Source organism: Aphidius gifuensis, linkage group LG6 (assembly GCF_014905175.1).
Source record: "Aphidius gifuensis isolate YNYX2018 linkage group LG6, ASM1490517v1, whole genome shotgun sequence".
Classification (NCBI taxonomy): Eukaryota; Metazoa; Arthropoda; class Insecta; order Hymenoptera; family Braconidae; genus Aphidius; species Aphidius gifuensis.
Window position 1 is genome coordinate 54,838 of NC_057793.1, and position 22,415 is coordinate 77,252.

Here is a 22,415-nt window from a genome sequence, read left to right on the forward strand (position 1 = left end):
CTGTATTATTATTTGTTGTTGAACAATCAACATTTTCTAAACTATCTGATGAACCTGATGACGCCACGGTAAATAAATCTGGTGGTATTAATAATAAAACATCTGTGTCATCGGATTCACTCATAATATCACTTATCACTTATATATTTATTAATTAATTTTTAAACAATTAAATTATTGTTAATATATACCTAATTATTTATTTACCGACTTTATTTGTTTATTTGTTTGTGTATACATAAATGTAAACAAAATTCAACTGCTATAATTTTTTTTTGTTTTTATTGCTATCAATGTTGCCAACATTTCAACGATACTATCAAAAGCATACCAACATGACAAAAAAATAAATAAATAGATAGTATGATACTATACTCAATAGCCATGAGTCATAAACTCATAATATACATGTATGTATTATAAAAAAAATATATAAATATCAAAAATATATAAAACGTCATTCCAAATTTCCAAATTACTTAAAAATTACTCAAAATTATTCCAAATTGTTTGTTTCAATTACATACCATAAGTATAAGTGCACACACAAACAATATACCAAGCTATGTGAAGCATTAATTGTGCTAATTATTATAATTATTTTTCTCAAATGAATATAATGATTTAAATTGTATGACAATAATTGTTGGTAATTGTTATTTAAATGGTACATCAAGGTTTTGTTTGACAGGTAAATATTTAATATTAATTATTTATTGAATTGATTATGATGATATTTAATTTTTTTTATTTAATAGATTAGGTATAAACATGTACAAAGATAAAGGTACTTTATCACCATCACCATCATCATCATCATCATCATCATCATCAACAACAACATCAACAACAGCAAAAAAACAATATGACAAAAATAATATAAATATAAGTGATCCTGATGGACGACTTAAATTATTGACTGAGATGGCAGTTGTTGATATACGTCCAGATGTTTCACCAGCCAAGTAATACTTGTTATATTTTTTATTTAAAATATTAAAATATATCTACTACTTATTATTAAATATTTAAGGTATTATCGATCTGGTGCTGAAATGATTAGAATAGCTGAACAATATAAAAATCAAGGTGAAATACAAAAGGCTTATGTACTTTATGTTAAATTTATAATGTAAGTAACTTTTATCAACTCCTATAATTAATTATATTTAAAAATAATAATTTAATAAATAAACATGATGATAGTCTTTTTCTAGAAAAAATTATAAAACATCCACTCTATAAAAATGTATCACAAGATGATAAAGCCAAAAATAAACAAACACTCAAAAAAATATTTCCAATAACTGAGGAATTAAAAAAAAAAATATTACAACAATACAAAGAAGAGGCAAAAAAATATATTGCTGATGAAGAACAAAAAAAATTAAAAATTGATGAAGAAAATCGAAGGTTTAAAAATTTAGTAAATGACGATGATAAAAATAATAGTAATTATAAATTACTACCTCATCAAAATGTTGATTCGTTTGTTCATGATAAAAAATTCAATTTGGATGACAAGTAAGATGATGATGATGATGATGATGATAATAATAAATTAAATTAATACATGTTTTTTATTTTAGAGAAACACCAGTATTTGATCGTTCATTGAAACCAGCTTCATCACAGATATCTAGTCACAGATTTTCATTGAGTGATCTTAAACTTCCCTCAAAATTAATAAGTGAATTTTTAAAATTATCAAATAGTAATACATTGAGTAACAAAGAAACATGTGGTATATTAACTGGTAAAATGGGAAAAAATCAATTATTTGTAACACATTTATTGATACCACATCAGAGTGGATCACCAGATTCTTGTTTAACTCACAATGAAGAGGATATATTTGATTATCAAGATCAACATAGTCTTATTACTTTGGGCTGGATTCATGTAATTAATTAATTATTATTATTATTTATAAATTATAACTTGTTTTTCAATATAATATTATTAATTTTTTTTATCAACAGACACATCCAACTCAGACAGCATTTCTATCGAGTGTTGATTTACATACCCATTGTGCCTATCAGCTGATGCTTCCTGAGGCAATTGCTGTTGTTTGTGCTCCAAAATATGACGAGTATTTGCTTTTTTTTTTTTTTTCAAATTAAATGATTTATTATTATACAAGTATGTAGTTTATTCTTACTATATTATTTTTTATTAGAACTGGATTTTTCATGTTGACTCCTGAACATGGTCTTGATTTTATTGCACATTGTCGAGCAACTGGTTTTCATCCTCATCCAAATGAAAAAACACTTTACACGGTAAATTAATAATAATGAAAAAAAAAAAAAAAAAAGAAATATATATTATAATATTAAATAATAGATTATTTGTTTTGTTTATAGCATGCGACACACTGTAAACTAGATTCAACAATGGACATCAAAATTGTTGATCTTCGAAAAAACAAATAAATTTAAATACGGTACAAAAAAAAAACATAAATTAATAATAAATTGGCAAAATTAGTTTTATAGCAATAGAAAAAAAAAAAAAAGTATGTATTTATGAAATTTGTATAAAGGGCTAAGATCTATATAATAATATAATACAAAATATAAAATATTCATTAGAAAATAAATATATTATTATAAATTTGATGATGCCCATTTAAATAACCTAACTGATAATTCAAAACCAACAAAACATGCTGCATTTGCTGGAAAAGCCCTGAGCATAACTGGCACAAATCCTTTGTAAAGTGCAAATGGACCCTCTTGACGCATCAATACTTTAAATACATCACCAATACCCTTGTATGTTCCTTCAGGTGCTACAACAACAACAACAAATATAATTAATATAGGTAATTTATAAATAATATTTTTTTTTTTAAATAATAATAATTACCAGCTTGGAATCGACTCTTTAAAACATCAGGTGGCATAGCAACAATCCAATTTGTAATACCAGCACATCCACCAGCAAATATTGTTGGTAATATACCAGGTGGCTGATTATCTTTTGACATGTATCTTTTTAATCCATCATATGTCAAAAAATAAACTCCACTTGCAGGTATATCTTGAAATAAATGATGCAATTATTAATTAATTAATTTATAATTAAAATTATTTAATTATTTAATTATTTACCTCTTAATAATGTTAGTCCAGTTCCTTTGTATATACTACGTATACCACCTTGTTTATACAATTTTTTTGCACAATCAACAGGTCCATTGTAAGTTGAGGTACCTTGATTGTGTTGAACTTGTAATAAACATTTGATTCTTTCACCAGGTGCCAATATACTTGTTGTAAATATACCACTGAATGCACCAGCATTAAATAATTGTATCAATGTCAATTCATCATCTTGATTTTTATTTTTTTGTAAATCTTTACCAAGTCCATAACCCAAAAAACTTATTGCAAATACTGGAGCAACACCAGTCAATGGAGCACCCATGCCTATTAATTTAAATTTTATTAATATATTAATATACAAATTTTTAATATAATTTAATTCGATAAATGAATTACCTTTGTAAAGACCACGAAATCCTTCTTTTGCAACAGTTTTTTTTGCACAATCCCATGTTCCTTTGTAAAGTGGTGATTCACCAGGTTTTGGTATTGGAGATGTTTGCAATCTAACCTAAATATCAATAACAATAATACAACAATACAACAAATAATTTAATTTAATTCAATTTTTTTTTTTTCTAAATTAAATGAATAAATAAATCTTACTTTAATCGTATCAAGAGGATGTCCAACTACAACTGTACATACACCACCAACACCACCACTTACAAAACTTTCAATATAATGTGAAGTTTCAGTCATTTTTAATTATTTTTAATTGTTTTTAATTATTTAAATAATTATTGATTTTTTAATAATAAAAATATACCTATATTTAATTTAATTTAATATCTTCTATTAATTGATTAACTAACTATTTAAGTGTGTCAATGACAAATAGTAGAAAAAATTATTATGTACATAAAGTTGGCTAGGCTAGCTAAATAATAGTAAAACTTAATATAAGTAGTCGATGATGCTGCCATGCTGCTTGCAAGTTGCAACCAATAATTATCATATGCACATACATACAACTTTGCAACTTGTTGATGATGCAATTATTTAGCTGGACTTTGAACTTGCACTCTCTCTCTCTCTCTCTTTCTAACTATGTCTTTCTCAGTCTTTCTCGTCGTCGTCGTCAATGTTAAACAGCTGACTGAATTTCTCCGCCTTTTCTCCGCTTTCGGAGCACGTAATTTTCAAATTAACTAACCGATTAATTGTTCGAATGTTCTTTGATGAAATTTGTGAAAAAAATAATCTAGTTTTGTTTTATAAAAATAAACTTTTGATAAATTTTATAAAACAAAACTAGATTATTTTAATCATGATGCCAAATTGCCAATACATTAATCTTATGTGGGATAAAAAGAAAAAGTAAATTAATCACATTAACATAATGACAAAGAAAACATGGAACCTCATGTATTTGGATTATTGGTAATGAAACTTTTTACTATTTTATAAAGTATCATAACATAATTTATGAAAGACTATTAAAAATTTACAATAAATCAATCAAAATAAAAAAGCCCATGTGTTATTTTTGATGCTGTAATAAATATAAATTTTAGACTATAATAAGTAACAAGTACCTAATTAATGAAAAAATATTTTATCATAATTTTCATGTGTATATCATTGAAAACAAATAAATAAATGAACAAATAGATAAATAAACAAATATAGGTATATAATTATTCTTTTTAAAAATAAAACAAAATTAAATTTAAAAAAATTATTAATTGTTTTTCGTAAAAATACGGTAGAAATATTTCTCCGTATTTCTCCGTATTTCTCCAGTCGAAAAAATTCAAACGAGAAGAATTATATTTTTCTGCCGGGGCTGACCAGGCTTGCGCAAATTTAACGCACACAATCACACATACGCAGCCAAATTATTTATATGTGTGACTATCTCTCTCTGCCACTCTCTTTACAGAATACAGTTTACACTCTCTAAATTAATGTTTACACGTGTTTTTTAAAGCTCAAATAAATAAAAAAATTAAATGTCAAAAAGTGTCTCTTATTATTACTCTAAATATTGTTAATAAAATCACCAATAAAATAGTCTAAAATGTGAGTTAAAAAAAAATTTATTAAGTTTTATTTATTAATCATTATTATTTCATTGCAATTCAAGTTTGTTGAAACAATATTTTTTTAAATTCATTTTTATACTTAATAATAATAATACATTGTTAATTTATACAAATTTTTTTATTTTACTGTTTTTTTTTTTACATGTGTTTATAACCTAGCAATTTTAAATGCATACCAAGAAGATTGGGTCATACAGATATAAAAAATAGACAAAAAGTATAATTATATCGTCCAAAGCTCATAAACACTCTACTTTAAATTAAGTAATATTATTATAAATTAAAACGCACGTCAATTTTTTTAACAACAATTATTTTTATTAGCTCACATTGTTTCATACTTTCATTATGACAACAATGAATTATCAAGTGCAAATAATAAGTGAAGAAAAGGTAAATATATACTAATATATATAGATACAAGTATCTTTTTTATAAAATATAATATAATATTTATTTATTTCAGGGCAAAGGATTAATTGCTCTTTCTTCATATAAAGATGGTGATGAAATATTTACTGAAAAGCCATTAGTAAGTTGTCAATTTTCTTGGAATGCTGATTGTGGATATTTGGCATGTGACAATTGCATGCAACCCTTGGAAACAGCTGAAGAAAATGCAAGACGTTTGACTGGAAATAAAAATTTAATATTACCCCATCAAGAATGTTGTGAAACACAAAAAAATAAAATAACACAATGTCCAGCATGTGGTATTGGCTATTGTAGTGTCGATTGTCTAAATGAGGCATATCAAAAGTAATATTATTTTTATTATTTTAAACATATATATATATACCTACATATTTACATATTTGTTAATTATTAGATATCATCAAGTTGTTTGTCTTCAATCAAGAGTAAAAGATCCATCAAATCCATTGATTAGATTAAAAGAAACGTGGAAACAAATGCATTATCCACCAGAAACAGCAACAATAATGTTAATTGCTAAAATCATTGCAATTGTCAATCAATCACCAGACAAAGCAGCTGTATTATCTGGCTTCAATGAATTTTGTCATAAAACAATTAATAATGATCAACAAATTGTTCATAATTTATTGGGTGATAAATTTATTGGACAAATTGATGTGCTACGTGAAATGATGGAATACACCATCAACACTGAACATGTACCACATGTAAGTCATTTATTTAAAAAAAAACATTATTAACTTATTTATTTCATTTTATTTAAATTTTTCAAGTGGACAACACCAGAGGGTTTTAGAAGTTTATTGGGATTAATTGGTACAAATGGCCAAGGTATTGGAACAAGTGCATTTTCAAGATGGGTTAAAAATGTAACAGCACTTGAATTGCCAGCAGATGAACGTATTCATGTTGATAAATTTATCGATCAGCTATATGATCAAATGGATGAAGGTATGATGATGATGATGATGATAATAAATTATATTTATTAAACTAATATATTTTTTTAAATTTAAATTTCAAGTTGCTGGATCATTTTTAAATAATGAAGGATCTGGTTTGTATGCTCTTCAATCATCAATTAATCACAGTTGCTCACCAAATGCAATTATTGAATTTCCATATTCAAATAGTACACTTGTTGTCAAGGCAATTAAAAATATTCAACCTGGTGAAGAAGTAACTATTGGATATTTAGATGAATGTGAATTGGAACGAAGTCGACATTCACGACAGAAAGCATTGAGTTCACTTTATTTATTTAAATGTCAATGTGACAAGTGTATCGACCAAGCTGATGATCCTGATGTAACATCTGATGATGATGATGACGAGGATGACGATGACATGTCTTCTGATTGATGATAATTAATAATAAATAATCAAAAAAAAAAAAAAATTACATATTTGTACTTGTTTTTATTTTTTTATTTTTCTAAAAGTTTGAGCTGGTTGCCTGAAGAGTGCGTAGTTATAGAAAGAGAAAAAGAGAGAGAGACATTTTTATTTTGGTACGTCAATTGACATCAATAAGGTCAATATAATAATAAACAATTATTTAGACAAAAAATAAAATAAATAAACATTATAAGTTTGTTATTTAAAAATGGGAGGAAAAGTTGGACATCGTGATGTTGGTCCACTTATTCAAATATTCAGAGATTTAGTTCGTGGAGTGAGTTTTTTTTTTTTTTTTTTATAAATTAACCTATTTTATCTTGTCAAAATTAATCATCATTATTTTACGTAATAATTAAATATTAATATTATGGTGTTTTTTTGCTTTTTTCAAATAGAGAAAATTTGTTCCTCATCTGAGATTTGCTGATGATCTTTCATCTCGTACTCAGCCTCCACCAAAAATACCAGGTGGACCCTTTCACAAGACATCGAAAGTATATTATCATACTCGAGATGCAAGACGTCTTGTTGAACCACCAACAATTATTGCCATGAACAAACAATTATCTGATGGGTTAATAATATTTATTTATTTAATTATTTATTTTTCAACTTGTAGGTATATTAATAATAATAAATTTAAATTTTAGATCTGCTGTGTCAGCAAATGTTAAACCAATAACACCAAATGATGTTTATCATGGTAAATTAATACCACCACCAGAACCAATTTATCCTGATCAAGTTGGACAGTCTATATTTCAGAAATAAATAATATGAACAAAACAATGACATAAGTAGAAAAATATATATATATACCTATAATTGGCCAATTGTTGTAAATATAAATAATAAATGGATAATTGAAAAAAAAAAAACAATCAACAATTCAATAACAATATAATATATTTATTTATTTATTTATTTATATTTATTCTTATGATAATTTAATTTTCATAGTCAACATTGGAGGAATGTGTATTGTAGATGATATACATACATAGATATAGATATAATATATATAGGTATATTTATAATTTTTTAATAATATTAATAACAACATTTTTTATATTTTGACACTGATAAAATTTTGAAATTAATTAGTATTTGTATTAGTATGGTATTTGATTTTGATAATATTGTATCATGTCATATGTTTTTGTACGAAAGTTGAGAAAACTATTACGTATAACACCACCCATAAATACAGCAGCTTCACGATCAGTAACTGTTGGTGCAAAACGACTACGTAATAATTTAATAGTTTGTCCACGAAAACATGGTAATCCAGTATCAAGCATTAATGATACAAGTGATATTATTGCTTCTTGATATGGTCTAACAGCTAAAAATGCTTGTACACATAATTCCATAAACCATCTAAATGGTGCTGCTTCCATTTTACCACCCATAACAAGTACCATTTCATCAGTTAATTTAATATCTGGCTCAAAACCAAGATTACCACCAGGTGAACTTTCAAACATAAAACCAAAATCAATATGTATTATATGTCCCTCATTGTCAAGCATAATATTACCATTATGACGATCTTTTATTTGTAATAAATATGTTATAACACTATATGCAGCCATTGATTTTATAAAATTTCTTCGTGCATTTTGAAATTCTTTACTTGTTTCATTGCCATATTTAGCTAAAAAATATTCATACATTCCAAAATCAGTTTGACGTCCAAGTTGATCTCTTGATTCAGCATTTGGTACACATTCAATAACACCACAACCAGGTGCTGTTGCAACAACACGATAAGGAAATAAAAATAAATTTAATCCAACTTTTTGAAATATATTTTTAAATATACCAATAACTTGTAATGCAAGCATATCTTGTCTAACATCATCACCAACTTTAAATATTGCTGCTTGCCAATTTTCTAAACCACCACCACCACCACGAGATTTAATATCAGCTTGAGTTGTTGCAACATCAGTTGATACAGCCATTGCAATATTTTCCAATTCTTTAATACCATATTTTTGTACTTTAAATTTAGCTAAAAATGGTGCTTTTGCAGCACTCTGCATTGGTCTACCACTATTATAATCAATATCAATAACCATTGCCTCAGGATTTGATGGTAAATAACAACCAGGTTGTACAACAATTTTACTTAATGCTTTTAAACATGCATCTTTTCTTTCATGTCCTTTTGGATAAGCACGTATTTCACCAGATATATTTGTTATTTTTTCAAAAAACGAAAATTCACGATCATAAAATTGTTTTGCTGGTCCTGATAATGATGATAATATTGTTTTAATAAGATTATCTAGTATGTCATATAAAGTTGGATCTTTTATTTGTTTATCTTCATCCATATACATGTTTACATGCATATTCCATATTAGCTGATGTGCAACAACTTGTGATTTTTTTGATATATTTTTAATAAATTCAATAACATAACCCATTGTATCATGTCTAACAGCTTGTACCAATTGTGGTATATAAAATAATACAGCATCTGCTGGATAACTATCTAATACACTAACAGCATATTGTGCTGATATTGGATGATGTGGAAATTGTCTTGAAAAATATGCTAATGCTTGTATTGGTGATACACGTGACCAATTTAACATATAAACAAGTTCTGGTGCATCATTTAGTAATGTATCAGTTGTAACAAGATATTGTAGAGCTTCTGGTATATGCATAACTGGTCCTGGTTTTAATCTAACAAGTCTTTGTATTTCTTTTATAATTGCATCAGTATTACGTAATCTAACTGGTAAATATACAGCAAGTACTGGACTTATATCCCATGCAAGACGTGTATAATCTTTCCAACGTTCATTCATTGATTTTGAACGCCATTCAGATATTGATGCTTCACCATGTATTTGTAGTTCTGGTCGACAACCAGGATTATGCCATACAAGTAATAATTCAATTTCAACAGCAAGTAATTCAAGTATTAAATTACGTTTTTTAATATAATCTTTGACAAATAAATTACTATTTGTTTGTCTTTTATTGATATTATTATTACGATTACTTTTTTTACTTGTACCAATTGTATTTGTACTTGTTGATAATGGTATTGTATTGGTTGTATTATAATTGTTGTTGTAATTATTACCACCACCACTATAATTATTATTGTTATTATGTTGTGTTAATGTGTGTTGATTGTTGATTTGGTTGATGTTGTTGTTGTTGATAAATTATTTTGTTGTTCAACAAGTACCTCAAAATCACTTTCACCTGACATTATTAAATATTTTTTATCACTATGCATTATTTGCCAAAATCTAATTAACGTTACAATATCATCTTTTAATTGATCCATTTCTTGTGTTGGTGTTTGACGTTCACGACAAAAATAATCTAAACAATTACAATAAACACGTTCACGTAATATATTTTTACTTAATGATTTTTGTAATGTATCACCTTGAAGTAAAATTAAACCACATGATAATAATTTAAAACGTGCACCAACAGCAGCAATATGACGATTTAAATTTGGTTCATTATTTGTTGATGTACCAACAGTCATTGGTAATGATCTGTGTAATAACATTGCAATCATTTCAATTGTTTCTTGACAACAATATTTTGCTGTTTCAATTAATTCAACAATAAATGTTATCCATATTTCATGTGGTTTAACAAATGGTGGATTTGATGTTAAATTACAACCTTCATAAACAGCTAATGGACTAACTTCATCTTTTTGTAATGAAAATAAGCCAATTTTTTTATCAACAGTATATTGCCAAGCTGATAACATTTCTTGAAGAAAACGTAGTTTTAAATCTGGTCGAGCAGTTAATATCCATTGCCAACATTCAACAGCTGTTGTCATTGCTGTTGTTGTAAATAATTCAATTTGTGAACCAGCAACAACATACAATAGCCTTCTATGTACACCTGGTATTAATATTAATAATGCTGTTGCACGCCACAATGCACCTTGATGCATTCTATCATTTTTATTATGACATGCATTTTTAACAGCAGCAATAACACGATCAATGACAATTTTTCTACCCTCCTCTGGATGTACATCTGATGTTGGTGATTCAACACGTGCTAAATCAAGCATACCAGTTACTTCACCAGCATACCAAGATCTTCTTGACATCATTGATAATAACCATGAACTAGCACCTTTTGTTCCACGTATACGTTTATCAATTGAATTTGTATTTGTATTACCATATGCACCACCACCACCACCACCACCACTATTATAATTACTATTATTTATATAACTATTGCCACTACTATTATTATTATCAACAACAGTACCACCATTATTACCATCACCACCACTACCACCACCACCACCACCATCACTACCATAATGATTTGATGATGATGATGTTGCTGTTGAGGATGATGATGATGATGATACACCTAAATCAACAAATTCAAGTACTGAATCAGTTGCAAGTGCAAGACCACCATGATGCCACATACCAGATGTTGGTATTTGATTAATATATTCTTGTAAATGTGATCTTGTTGCATGTGGTGCCCATTTCATGGCTTCTTGTACAATACCTTTACATCTTGCTGCAAAATCTTTAACAATAATTTCTCTGGCTTCAAGTGAATCCATTAAATGTATACTAAATGATGTACCAGGTATTGCAAGTGTTGGTGTTTCTTCATTTGGATCTAATTGTAATGAAAATGCAAGTACTTGTAATATATCCAACATACTCCATAATACACGACAATTCCATAATAAATGAGGAAATGCATCAACAAGTGCTGATAAATATTTATCAGCAACACGACGTATTTGTTTATGTACATGATTAAAATTAACTAATAAAAATTGTGCATGATTTTCAAGTTCACGTTCACGTTTTTCATTTTTAGGTTTACGTTGCATGACATCTTTAAATTTAATAAATACAGAATCACCAACACTACATATACATTGCCACATGCCACTTTTATCTTTTTGTAAATCTGTATCACTTAAATATTCCATAATTGGTTGTAAACTTGGTTCTGTATTATTTGATACACGTAATGTTTCAACCCAATAAACAGACAATAAATATGTTATTTGTGCAAATTGCATTTTTGATACATACGTTGCAATATCACCAGATCTAATACTCATTTTTAATATTTGATTACGTAATTCTTGTAATTCTGATAATGATACACTTTCATTACGTACTGCTGATGTATATTGTAACTCACGCATTTCCAACTTTGAATTTGTTTGAGCAATTAAATATGGTGATTTAATAGCTATTTCACGTACACCATCATACCATTCATTTGGCCAATATCTTGATGATGCTGGTTCAATTGGTACAAAACCAAATATAACACAATACAACCAAAAATCTTTAAATAATTTTAATACACGTGTACTTGGTTGTCTTATTGGTGATAAACGACGTACAAGTATTGCAATAACTGGTATTAGAGAACCAAGATTACCAGCAATTGAACCAGATATTTTAGTCATTGTTGATGAACCAGATGAACCAGATGAACCAGATGAACCACCAGATGATGTTGTTGTTTTTTCACTTTGACGTTTACCCTCAAGACCAATTGATACAAATAATTGTAATAAACGTAATAATAATTTATCCAATTCTTCTTCACCCTGTAAATTAGCAGCAATATTTGCTAATGCATTTGTAACAGCACCAGTAACATGTCTATATTGTTTTCTATCAATATTTGATGAATTTGATGAACAACTTGATTCTAGCGATACAGAAAACATTTGCATAATATCACCACGTGTATCACATTTTGCAATAATCATACAGCCAAGTTGATCAACAATAAGTGAATCAAGTGCACTTGGTATTCTACAAAAACTTTGTTCAAAAAATTGTAATATACTACTTGTTGTTTTTGGTGTATCTTTTAATGCAACAGCAACATGACCAAGCATTATCATAATATTTTCAGCAATAAGTTGATTTGATGATGTATTATTATTTTCTAATCTACACATTCTTGTTGATGCACTACTAACAAGTGCTGGTACACAATTTGGATATACTGGCTGTGCTGCTTCTAATGCAATACATAAATTATTAATAGCAGCATCACGTAATTTTTCAAATGCCATTTGTGCTGGTGAATGTGGTGTTGATGATGTTGATGATGTTGATGTTGATGTTGTTGTCATTGTTGTTGTAAGTTTTATAATATTTAATATTTCTTTTCCTTCAACAGTTGCACGAAATTGATTATCTTTTTGATCATTTTTTTTTTCACATATTTGTGCATATAATTTAACAAGTATTGGTGATGGATTCATTAAAAAATCACGAAGATTATATGTTGATGTTATTGCAATATTTGGAAATTTTTGAGCAAGTTTACCAAGACCCTCTAAACAAACCATCAACAATGGCATATGTGCCAATACCAATTTTGGTCCATGATTTGAATTTATTTTTTCCGTTAAACGACTGCAAAGACTATCAGCACCTGTTGAAATTAAATTTTATCATTAGCAATAATATCAATAATAGTAGTATTAATAGTTGATGTTAGACTAAATTTTTATTTAAGGAAAAAAACATTTAGGTATATTAGTTAGTTATGTTATTAAATGTTGAAAAGCTTTTTATCACACTTTAATTAGTTAAAACTATTAAAGAAAAAATAAAAAACATTAACAACCCTCGTCATTTAGCATAGAAGTGATATCTGCAAATAGTGCAGTCAAATTATATTCTCCATGTACTAGAAAAATTGATATTTTTATTTAAGATAAGATAAGATAGAGATTAAGTTTAAGTTTAAAATATATTATTATTATTACCAGTTTCATCACCAATTGCCCATACAAGTAAATCAACACATGCTGAATTAGCCATAACATTGACCTTGAATCTATTTACTGTACGATAATTTGTATCATAATCTTCTCTCTCACTGGCATCATGTTGTAATGAATGTAATTCAGTTTGTCCAGATATAAATAGACCCTTGACAAATTCTTGTACATCACCAGTAAATGGTATTGGTAAATCTTTTTGATTTTGTAATAATTCACGTAACAATGTAACCATAACTAAATTCATTGTTTCACTGTATGAACGATATGGAAATATTTGTATTTGACCAGATAAATATATTTTTTGTGTTTCATCATCCAAATATTTAAGTGTATCTTTTGTTAATAATTTTTTAGCAAGTTCAAGGATACTACGTAAATGTACAATATTAAATAATAAACCAGTTCTTTTATCTGGATTTTCATTACATCTCATTTGTGGAAATTGATTAAAACTCGAGCCATAACGAGTAAAAAAATATGTACAAGGATCATATTGTATAGATAAATATGAATCAAATGATGGTCTTTTTAATTTAATATTATTATTATTATTATTGTTATTATGAAAATTATTATCACCAATTGCAAGTACAGCTTGTGCACAATCAATTTGTAAATTTGGATTAATATTACCACTCAATGAACGTGGTATTATTGAACGATAATTTGAAAAACTACAATGACGTCTAGTTGGTGATGATTGATTAGAATTATTATAATTGGTAGAATTATTTATAACATTATCTGGATGTGGAAATATTCTACATAATAATGGTGGATCAACACAAGCAAATCTACCCATTGATCTTGCTAAACCAATTAATATTGGTACATGACATTTACATAATAATAATTTAGCTTGCATACTATTACCACCACCACCACCATCATTACTATTATTATTATCATTTTTATTATCAAATATTTTATTTGTTATAATAACAAGTGTTTCAACTTGTGTTGATATTATTTCTTCATTTGATTCTGGACAACGTACAGCAACATCACTCAATAATGTATTTAAACAAAAACTAAATCTTTCAGCAACTGGAATTCTCTCAGATGGTCTTATTTTTATTTCATCAAGCCAAACAACTTTTGGCAATGCACGCAATAAACGTAATAAATATGGTAATATTTTATCACGATGTTGTAAATTTGATTCAAGAAAATAAATACCAAGTGCTATTATTGCATCTTGTCCACGTTGATCAATACGATAAATTCCTTGTTGTGATTCTTGTGGACATAATTTAAATAAACGATTTACCTAAAATATTAAATTTATTATTATGTTGTCTTATTAATTAATTTAATTTTAAAAATATTAATTATACCCTGTCCCATGGTGTTGGTCGTATTCCAGCTAATGATCTTGCTAAATGTTGAACAGTTTTTGTGAAAAATAATTTTTCATCAGCACCCATGATGATGATGATGATGGTGAATATTATTATTAGAGGTGATTAAATAATTATTTTTTTTTTTTCTATTCAATCAGTTAAATAATAATAATAATATAAATAAAAATAAATGCACTTTCTCTCTCTCTCTTTAAGTAATATTATGGCCAATTTTTTGACATTTTATTATATTGACGTAATTTAATATGTAACATCAGACACAATGATTCATTGAATACATATAGGTATGTTGAGGTATGTACAATTATTTTATTTTGTTGGAAAAATAAATATAGACATGTATACCTATTATAAATTATCCTTCAACTTAATTATTATTTATTTTTTTATTATTACGTCAACGTCTTGCGCACAACAACAACAACAACTGACAACAACAACAACAATAATAATAATAATAAACTTCAATTTATACATATTCAGCGACAGTTTTCGCCGAGTTTTCATGAATTAAAATTTTTGAAACACGCAAACGCACACCACCCTCTCTCACATTATGATTATTATAATTATTATTAATATTTGTTAATATTGACAGATCGAGAGTTGGCTTTTTTTTTTACATATTAAAAGTAAATTATAATTACTTTATTATTAATATACCTAATAATAATAATATTGACTAATGCTTTATTAATATATTATGTTTATCAGTGTTTATACTAATATAGCTATAAATAAAATTAAATGATAACAACATTAAATAATAAAACTATAGTAATTTTGGAGGTTATAGACTCGTTGTTTTAAGCTTTTACAACAGAGCATAGCATAGCATAGCATAGCATCATTGAAGAAATAATAATGAACGGTACAATGGCGATGGTAATTATACAAACTTTTTTTTTTTTTTTTACTAATAATGAATTACAAATGTAGGATTGAATTAATAAATAAAATTTTAATTTAATTTTAGACATCACCAAATCACAACAATACTGAGCCACCACCAATGAAAAAAGCACGTATTGAAGGTATATATTACTCATTTTATGTTATTATTAAATATACCTATATATTATCAATTTATTATAATAATATTATGTAATAATAATAATAGGTAAAATAAGTTGTAAAAATACGAATAATAATTAATTAATCAATTAATTTATTAAGAGAAAGAAAAAGAGAGAGAGAGAGAGAGAGAGATATGGGTAAAAATAAATAGATGAAAAAAGTAAAGAAAATTGACACATTGTTGGTTGTCAGTAATTAATTCATCAAATCATCAAATCAGCAAATAAGGTCTTGGTCAAGATTTTATAATTAATAAATATTATTTGATGATGATGATGATGATAATAATAATAATAATAATAATTCGGATAAAAGATAAATGGACGTAAATAAGACTAATGTATGGTTTGTCATTCTGTTCTGAGATGTTACAGCGGAGACTGAGAAACAGTATGTGGCCTACGACTGAGCTGTGATCATGAGTGTGCGCCAAACAATTTCAAAGTGAATATCGTACATTACGATTTAAATTATTCAATTTATTTATATATATATTGGATAAATTATATACAACGCTGGCAATTTATTATAATTAGGCTAGTCAATATTAATTATTATCTAATTACGAGATTTCATTGTCACTTGAATGTTAACAAAGTTTATTATTTTAATGACGACGAGATCTCAATTTAAAACATCTGTTGATAATAATTAATAGATTATCATCATCATCATCATCATCATGTATTGTCATAGTAAAATAATAAATTGTTAATGATGCAGGTGAGTTGACAATAATACAATGATGATGATGATGATGATTATGATTATGAGGGAAATTAATTTAGCTACGCGAAAGGTTCTTTTTTTTTTTTTAAATTTATATATTTAAATTTTATTAATATTAATATAACAAAACGAGTACGATAAAGAAAATAAAAAAAAATAATAAATATTAATAATGAGAGAAAAAAGATAAATAAATTCACTCAGGCGAATTTCTCGTTTTGCTTTGTGTTTACAGATATGTTCGTTGCATCTAAGTCAAACTCTATCAGAGGAATAATTTATGTGTGCGTGACGACAGGCTCTCTCACTTCTTCTTTAAACACGGTTAGCTGTTTTAGGCGGTTCAACAATATATTCCATATTTATATTTATATAAATACATTTTAATTATTTATTTTTTTCATTATTTTGCATATAATACAGCAACAATGATTTCTATCATTATCATTATCATTTTTATTACAATAAAATATGATATGTGTAATATAGAAATCATGTGAGCTGTTTTAAATGAAATAAATAAATTATTATTATGAGATACACTTGACAAAAATATTATCGCGTATAAAATATTTGACTGTTTTAATTTATTTAAACTTACAGTGTTACAATGGATGATCTGGCTCTGGGAGCTGCTGCACGACAACGTTACATGCTCTCTTATTTCAATCCTTTTTTTTTTTTATATATATATAAAAAAAAAAAAAAAAAAAAAAAAAAAAAAAAGTAATATATATATAAAATATATGTATGTTCTTGAAGATGATAAAAAAATTAATTACATTTATCCATTTATATACTTTGATATAATTATTTTTTATTTTTTTTATTTCAATTTCAAATTAATGGTTTTCTTAAAATTATATTTATCCCATTGAAAAAAAAAAAAATAATTATTATGTACCATAAAATATCTTCACCAATAATAAGTACTTACTTGAAAATATTATAATTTTTATTTTTATTTTTTTTTTTAAATAAATAATCATTCAATTTGATATTTGATAATAATGGTATTAACAAAAACAACAAGAACAACAACAACAATAACATCAACAACAATACTACTACTTTATTATCATGAATTATTTAATCTAATATTATTTATTTTTTTTCCACAGGCAATGCAGCTGATTTTATAACTGGACCAATATATGATCTCAATCAAACAGGCCAAGTTGTTGCTGGTAATTTTATTATTTATATATTTTTTTAATTTAATTATAATTTATAAAAAAAATGAAATGAAATGAAATGATGTAATAAAATAACAAAACGTGAAAAATGTTTTGTTGAGATACATTGACTTTAGTTGTGTCAACAGTTGTCTCCAAAATTTAATAATGAGCATTTAGCTGATAAGATCTGATAAAATTCAATAATATGATACATAGTCTCATATAAATGAATAAAAGTTATTAAATTATTGTAATAATAATAATTATTATTATTTTTGTTAAACAGGGCCAGGAGCAAAATATCAGACTCTTCCTGGAATTCTTGGTGCTGGATTACCAAAAGTAACAGCTGATCAACAAGATGCATTGTCAAGAGCTAAAAAATATGCCATGGAGCAAAGCATTAAAATGGTCTTGATGAAACAAACACTTGCTCATCAACAACAGGTATGTGTTGATTAAATAAATTGATAAAATAATAATAATAATAAATATGTAAATGCAAAATGTTGTCGATCACATCTTTAATAATACTTTTTGTTTATTTATTTTTTATTTTTCATTTTTTTTTTTTTTTTTTTTGTAATAAAAATATTCCAATCGCGTTAAATAAGAAAAAAAAAAAAAAATAAGCAATTTTATAATTAATTATCATACATATTCTCATCGGTTAAAATTTGTCCCGCTTGTTTCGGCAGAAAAATAGGTTGGCCCTTCAACAGCAAGTTTTGTTACTAATGTGCAGGTTAGTGTATTATAATTATAATCATCCAAACAAATTATTATTTATTTTTAATTTTTAAATTTAAAAAAATATATCAATCAATTTGCAATTATAATAGTTTTAAGTAGTATAATTATAATAAATTTGTCGGCGGGAGCTGAGCTGGGCACCTTCATACGCGATGATTTTTTTATTTTTCGTTTTACTGGAAAAAAAAAAAAAGAAAAGATGTGAACGAAACATTACCTAATTCAAGACGAATAAATAAAATATAAATGGAACCATGTGGTCCTTTGTGTTGCAGCAAATGGCAAGTCAAAGGAATCAGGTGCAGAGACAGCAGGCTCTCGCCCTCATGTGCAGGTTTGTTTTTAATATTATTGTGTGTAATTTCGTTATTTTTTTTTGTTTTTATAAAATATAATTATAGTAATAATATAAGTAAATTTTTGTCAACACACAAAACTAAATAATAATGATAATTAATATAGAGTCTACGTTGGAAGTATTAGCTTTGAGCTAAAAGAAGATACAATAAGACAGGCATTTTTACCATTTGGTCCAATAAAATCAATCAACATGTCATGGGATCCAGTTACACAAAAACACAAAGGTTTTGCATTTGTTGAATATGAAATACCAGAAGCAGCACAATTAGCACTTGAACAAATGAATGGTGTTATGATTGGTGGTCGTAATATTAAGGTAGCTGAACGTAGTCATATTATACCATCTTGTTCGTCCTCCTCTTCCTCATCCTCCTCAACATCAACATCGTCCTGTGATAATAATTGTTCATCAACAAAAGAGGTCTGCAATATCCATCATCCTTAATAATCATTTAATTATCCATTATTCCTTGATGATAATAATAATAATAATAATAATATAAATAATAACAATTGTTTTAGTTAATTTTTTAATATTATTTATTTTAGGTTGTTGGAAGACCATCAAATATGCCACAAGCACAATCAGTTATTGATGAAATAACTGAAGAAAGTAAACATTATAATCGTATTTATATTGCATCAATACATCAAGATTTAACTGAAGAAGATATTAAATCAGTATTTGAGGCATTTGGTCCAATAACATATTGTAAATTAGCACAAGGTAGTTCACCACATCGTCACAAGGGCTATGGTTTTATTGAATATGAAACAATGCAATCAGCACTTGAGGCTATTGCATCGATGAATTTATTTGATCTTGGTGGACAATATTTAAGAGTTGGTAGAGCAATAACACCACCAAATGCATTAATGGGACCACCAAGTGGTACAAGTATGATGCCAACAGCTGCTGCTGTTGCTGCTGCTGCTGCAACAGCTAAAATACAAGCTATGGATGCTGTTGCAAGTAATGCTGTTGCACTTGGTTTAAGTAAATTAACAAATTCAACATCACCAATATTAGAACAATCAATACCAATTATTGTTAATCCAACAACTCCAACAACAACAACAATAATACCAACAACAACAACAGCAGCTATAACAACAACATCACCATCATCATCATCATCATCACCACCAACAACAACAACATTATCACCACCAACAACAATTATGGCACCACCAGTTATTATGGCATCAACAATATTACCAGTAACAATACCACCACCTGGTCTTGCAATACCACAAACATTAACTAGACCACCAGCAATAATACAGGCGCCTGTACTTGGACAATCTGTTGTTATACCACCACCAGTTGTTGTAACACCAACAATTGTTGGTGCACCATTGGTAAATATTATTTTTATTATTATTAATTATTATTAATTATTATTATTATAATTTATTGTAATTTATTTATTATAGCCAATTAATAATTCTCCAATAATTGATATTAATAAACGTGTACATGAACAAGCAGCTCATTTAAAACAACAAGAAGAATTACAAAAAAAATTACTTGAAGAAACAGAACCACAGACATTACAACAACAAGAAAATATGTCAATTAAAGGACAAAGTGCACGTCATTTAGTTATGCAAAAACTCATGAGAAAAGTTGAATCACGTGTTGTTATTTTGAGAAATATGGTTGCACCAGAAGATGTTGATGAAAGTTTACAAGAAGAAATACAAGATGAATGCTCTAAATTTGGTGTTGTTGAACGTGTTATTATATACAATGAAAGACAATCAGAGGATGATGAAGATGCTGAAGTTATTGTTAAAATATTTGTTGAATTTTCACAAATGTCGGGTAAGCAAGTTATTTTTTAATTTATTGTATTTATCATCAATAACAACATTTGTATTATTATAAAAAAATATTATTTAATTTTACAGAGGCTGAAAGAGCAAGAGACTCTTTAAATGGTCGTTATTTTGGTGGTAGACTTGTAAGAGGTGAACTATATGATCAAGCATTATTTGATCACAGTGATTATTCTGGCTAATAATAGAAAAAAATGAAAATAAAAAAAAAAAACATCACTACAATATTATAAAATAAGGGTTACATTTTAATAACGACAGCTCATTTGTTTGATGAATTATTATCTTTTACATACGAGAATATGATATGAATGATTTTTGTTACAAAAGGCAATAGTGTGTACTTTTTTTTTTTTTCTAAAAACAAATAACTAAAAATTCAGGAATCACATTGTCTTGACTTGTCATGAATGATTACTTGATTACTACTATTATTACTAATTATTATTATTATTATTATTATTATTATTGCCAAAACGCTTAAAATATATTAAAATTCAACAAAGTATCTCTATAATTATTATTAAGATTTTGTTTTTACTAGTAACATAAGATTAATATTATAATAATAATAATAATAATAATCATCATCATCAATTAAGTAATTTGTAAAAATATTTAGGAAATTTTATTATTTACATTGAAATAAATCAACAACAACAAGATTAACGTAAATTATTTAAATTATTGTAATTTTTTTTTCTTTTTTCTATTTAATAATACAAAATTATTTAATTATCATTTTTTTGTTTATTATATTTTTCTTGATGATAATTTCTACCTTGATTTTTATACTCATCATAAGTTGGAAAACTTTCAAAGCCTCTCTTTTCTTTGGGCATTTCAATACTTGTTCCTTTTTCAATAGCATATTTAGCATCTAATTCAGCAGCATTTTTCTTTTTTTCAATCATTGCATTGTAATTAGCTTTGCATTCTTCATCAGTTGGTGGTTGTTGACGTCTGTATCTCAACCATGCTTCCCATTCAGCTGGTAATTCTTGTTGAAAATTATCTTTATTAACTGGTACAAATGATCTACCACGTACACCACTTGCTTCTGGATCTTGATAATATTTTGTACCATAATAATCTTCACCAACTAATTTACGTCTTGCTGTACGAGGCATCAATGAGGCAAAAAATGTTTTTAATACCTGACGAACAAGTCCTCGTTCTTTGCTCATTTTTTTTTTGTTTAAATTCAAAAATAAAAAAAAGCTTCAACACTAATTTCGCAGTTGTTATATAAAATAAATATAAATAATAACTTGTCAACAACAATATTTTTTTTTTTATAAATC

At 26.6% G+C, this 22,415-nt stretch overlaps 7 protein-coding genes across 13 annotated transcripts; 4 read left to right on the forward strand and 3 right to left on the reverse strand.

The window, feature by feature from the left end:
• Positions 1-224: 224 nt before the first annotated feature.
• Positions 225-2,463, forward strand: LOC122858550 (STAM-binding protein-like). The gene is made up of 8 exons (XM_044161488.1): positions 225-691; positions 764-965; positions 1,034-1,132; positions 1,207-1,524; positions 1,590-1,902; positions 1,983-2,095; positions 2,183-2,285; positions 2,370-2,463. Exons 1-8 carry the CDS (start codon positions 634-636, stop codon positions 2,436-2,438), a joined length of 1,275 nt encoding a protein of 424 aa, XP_044017423.1. The 5' UTR covers positions 225-633; the 3' UTR covers positions 2,439-2,463.
• Positions 2,464-2,589: 126 nt separating this feature from the next.
• Positions 2,590-4,080, reverse strand: LOC122858552 (congested-like trachea protein). The gene is made up of 5 exons (XM_044161491.1): positions 3,720-4,080; positions 3,510-3,624; positions 3,120-3,437; positions 2,875-3,048; positions 2,590-2,797 (listed from the first exon to the last, which is right to left on the reverse strand). Exons 1-5 carry the CDS (start codon positions 3,813-3,815, stop codon positions 2,613-2,615), a joined length of 888 nt encoding a protein of 295 aa, XP_044017426.1. The 5' UTR covers positions 3,816-4,080; the 3' UTR covers positions 2,590-2,612.
• Positions 4,081-4,950: 870 nt separating this feature from the next.
• Positions 4,951-6,961, forward strand: LOC122858554 (SET and MYND domain-containing protein 5). Of its 3 annotated transcripts, XM_044161495.1 has the most exons (7): positions 4,951-5,138; positions 5,321-5,378; positions 5,486-5,554; positions 5,628-5,920; positions 5,991-6,306; positions 6,373-6,550; positions 6,624-6,961. In XM_044161495.1, exons 3-7 carry the CDS (start codon positions 5,510-5,512, stop codon positions 6,959-6,961), a joined length of 1,170 nt encoding a protein of 389 aa, XP_044017430.1. In that variant the 5' UTR covers positions 4,951-5,138; positions 5,321-5,378; positions 5,486-5,509. The 3 variants fall into 3 exon arrangements, with proteins under 3 accessions (XP_044017430.1, XP_044017428.1, XP_044017429.1); XM_044161493.1 differs by having other exon boundaries at positions 5,321-5,554; XM_044161494.1 differs by lacking the exon at positions 5,321-5,378.
• Positions 6,962-7,080: 119 nt separating this feature from the next.
• LOC122858555 (NADH dehydrogenase [ubiquinone] 1 alpha subcomplex subunit 7-like) lies at positions 7,081-7,864 on the forward strand. The gene is made up of 3 exons (XM_044161496.1): positions 7,081-7,274; positions 7,396-7,574; positions 7,651-7,864. The coding sequence occupies exons 1-3, from the start codon at positions 7,206-7,208 to the stop codon at positions 7,769-7,771; spliced, it is 369 nt and encodes a 122-aa protein (XP_044017431.1). The 5' UTR covers positions 7,081-7,205; the 3' UTR covers positions 7,772-7,864.
• LOC122858553 (phosphatidylinositol 4-kinase alpha) lies at positions 7,712-15,638 on the reverse strand. The gene is given in 5 exon segments (XM_044161492.1): positions 7,712-10,166; positions 10,169-13,453; positions 13,649-13,711; positions 13,791-15,078; positions 15,146-15,638. Coding segments are annotated over 5 exon segments (6,780 nt in total). The 5' UTR covers positions 15,236-15,638; the 3' UTR covers positions 7,712-8,112.
• A 111-nt stretch (positions 15,639-15,749) lies between these two features.
• LOC122858556 (poly(U)-binding-splicing factor half pint) lies at positions 15,750-21,360 on the forward strand. 4 transcript variants are annotated; one of them, XM_044161499.1, is made up of 10 exons: positions 16,148-16,206; positions 16,615-16,693; positions 17,214-17,302; positions 18,100-18,165; positions 18,443-18,603; positions 19,185-19,243; positions 19,372-19,585; positions 19,819-20,631; positions 20,707-21,097; positions 21,184-21,360. In XM_044161499.1, the coding sequence occupies exons 5-10, from the start codon at positions 18,547-18,549 to the stop codon at positions 21,291-21,293; spliced, it is 1,644 nt and encodes a 547-aa protein (XP_044017434.1). In that variant the 5' UTR covers positions 16,148-16,206; positions 16,615-16,693; positions 17,214-17,302; positions 18,100-18,165; positions 18,443-18,546; the 3' UTR covers positions 21,294-21,360. The 4 variants fall into 4 exon arrangements, with proteins under 4 accessions (XP_044017433.1, XP_044017432.1, XP_044017434.1 ...); XM_044161498.1 differs by lacking the exons at positions 16,615-16,693; positions 17,214-17,302; positions 19,185-19,243 and adding exons at positions 15,750-16,057; positions 18,855-18,901 and having other exon boundaries at positions 16,149-16,206; XM_044161497.1 differs by lacking the exons at positions 16,615-16,693; positions 17,214-17,302 and adding an exon at positions 15,750-16,057 and having other exon boundaries at positions 16,149-16,206.
• On the reverse strand, positions 19,556-22,405 carry LOC122858558 (NADH dehydrogenase [ubiquinone] 1 alpha subcomplex assembly factor 2). Of its 2 annotated transcripts, XM_044161503.1 has the most exons (2): positions 21,893-22,404; positions 19,556-19,659 (listed from the first exon to the last, which is right to left on the reverse strand). In XM_044161503.1, exons 1-2 carry the CDS (start codon positions 22,296-22,298, stop codon positions 19,649-19,651), a joined length of 417 nt encoding a protein of 138 aa, XP_044017438.1. In that variant the 5' UTR covers positions 22,299-22,404; the 3' UTR covers positions 19,556-19,648. The 2 variants fall into 2 exon arrangements, with proteins under 2 accessions (XP_044017438.1, XP_044017436.1); XM_044161501.1 differs by lacking the exon at positions 19,556-19,659 and having other exon boundaries at positions 21,821-22,405.
• Between the last annotated feature and the right edge of the window lie 10 nt (positions 22,406-22,415).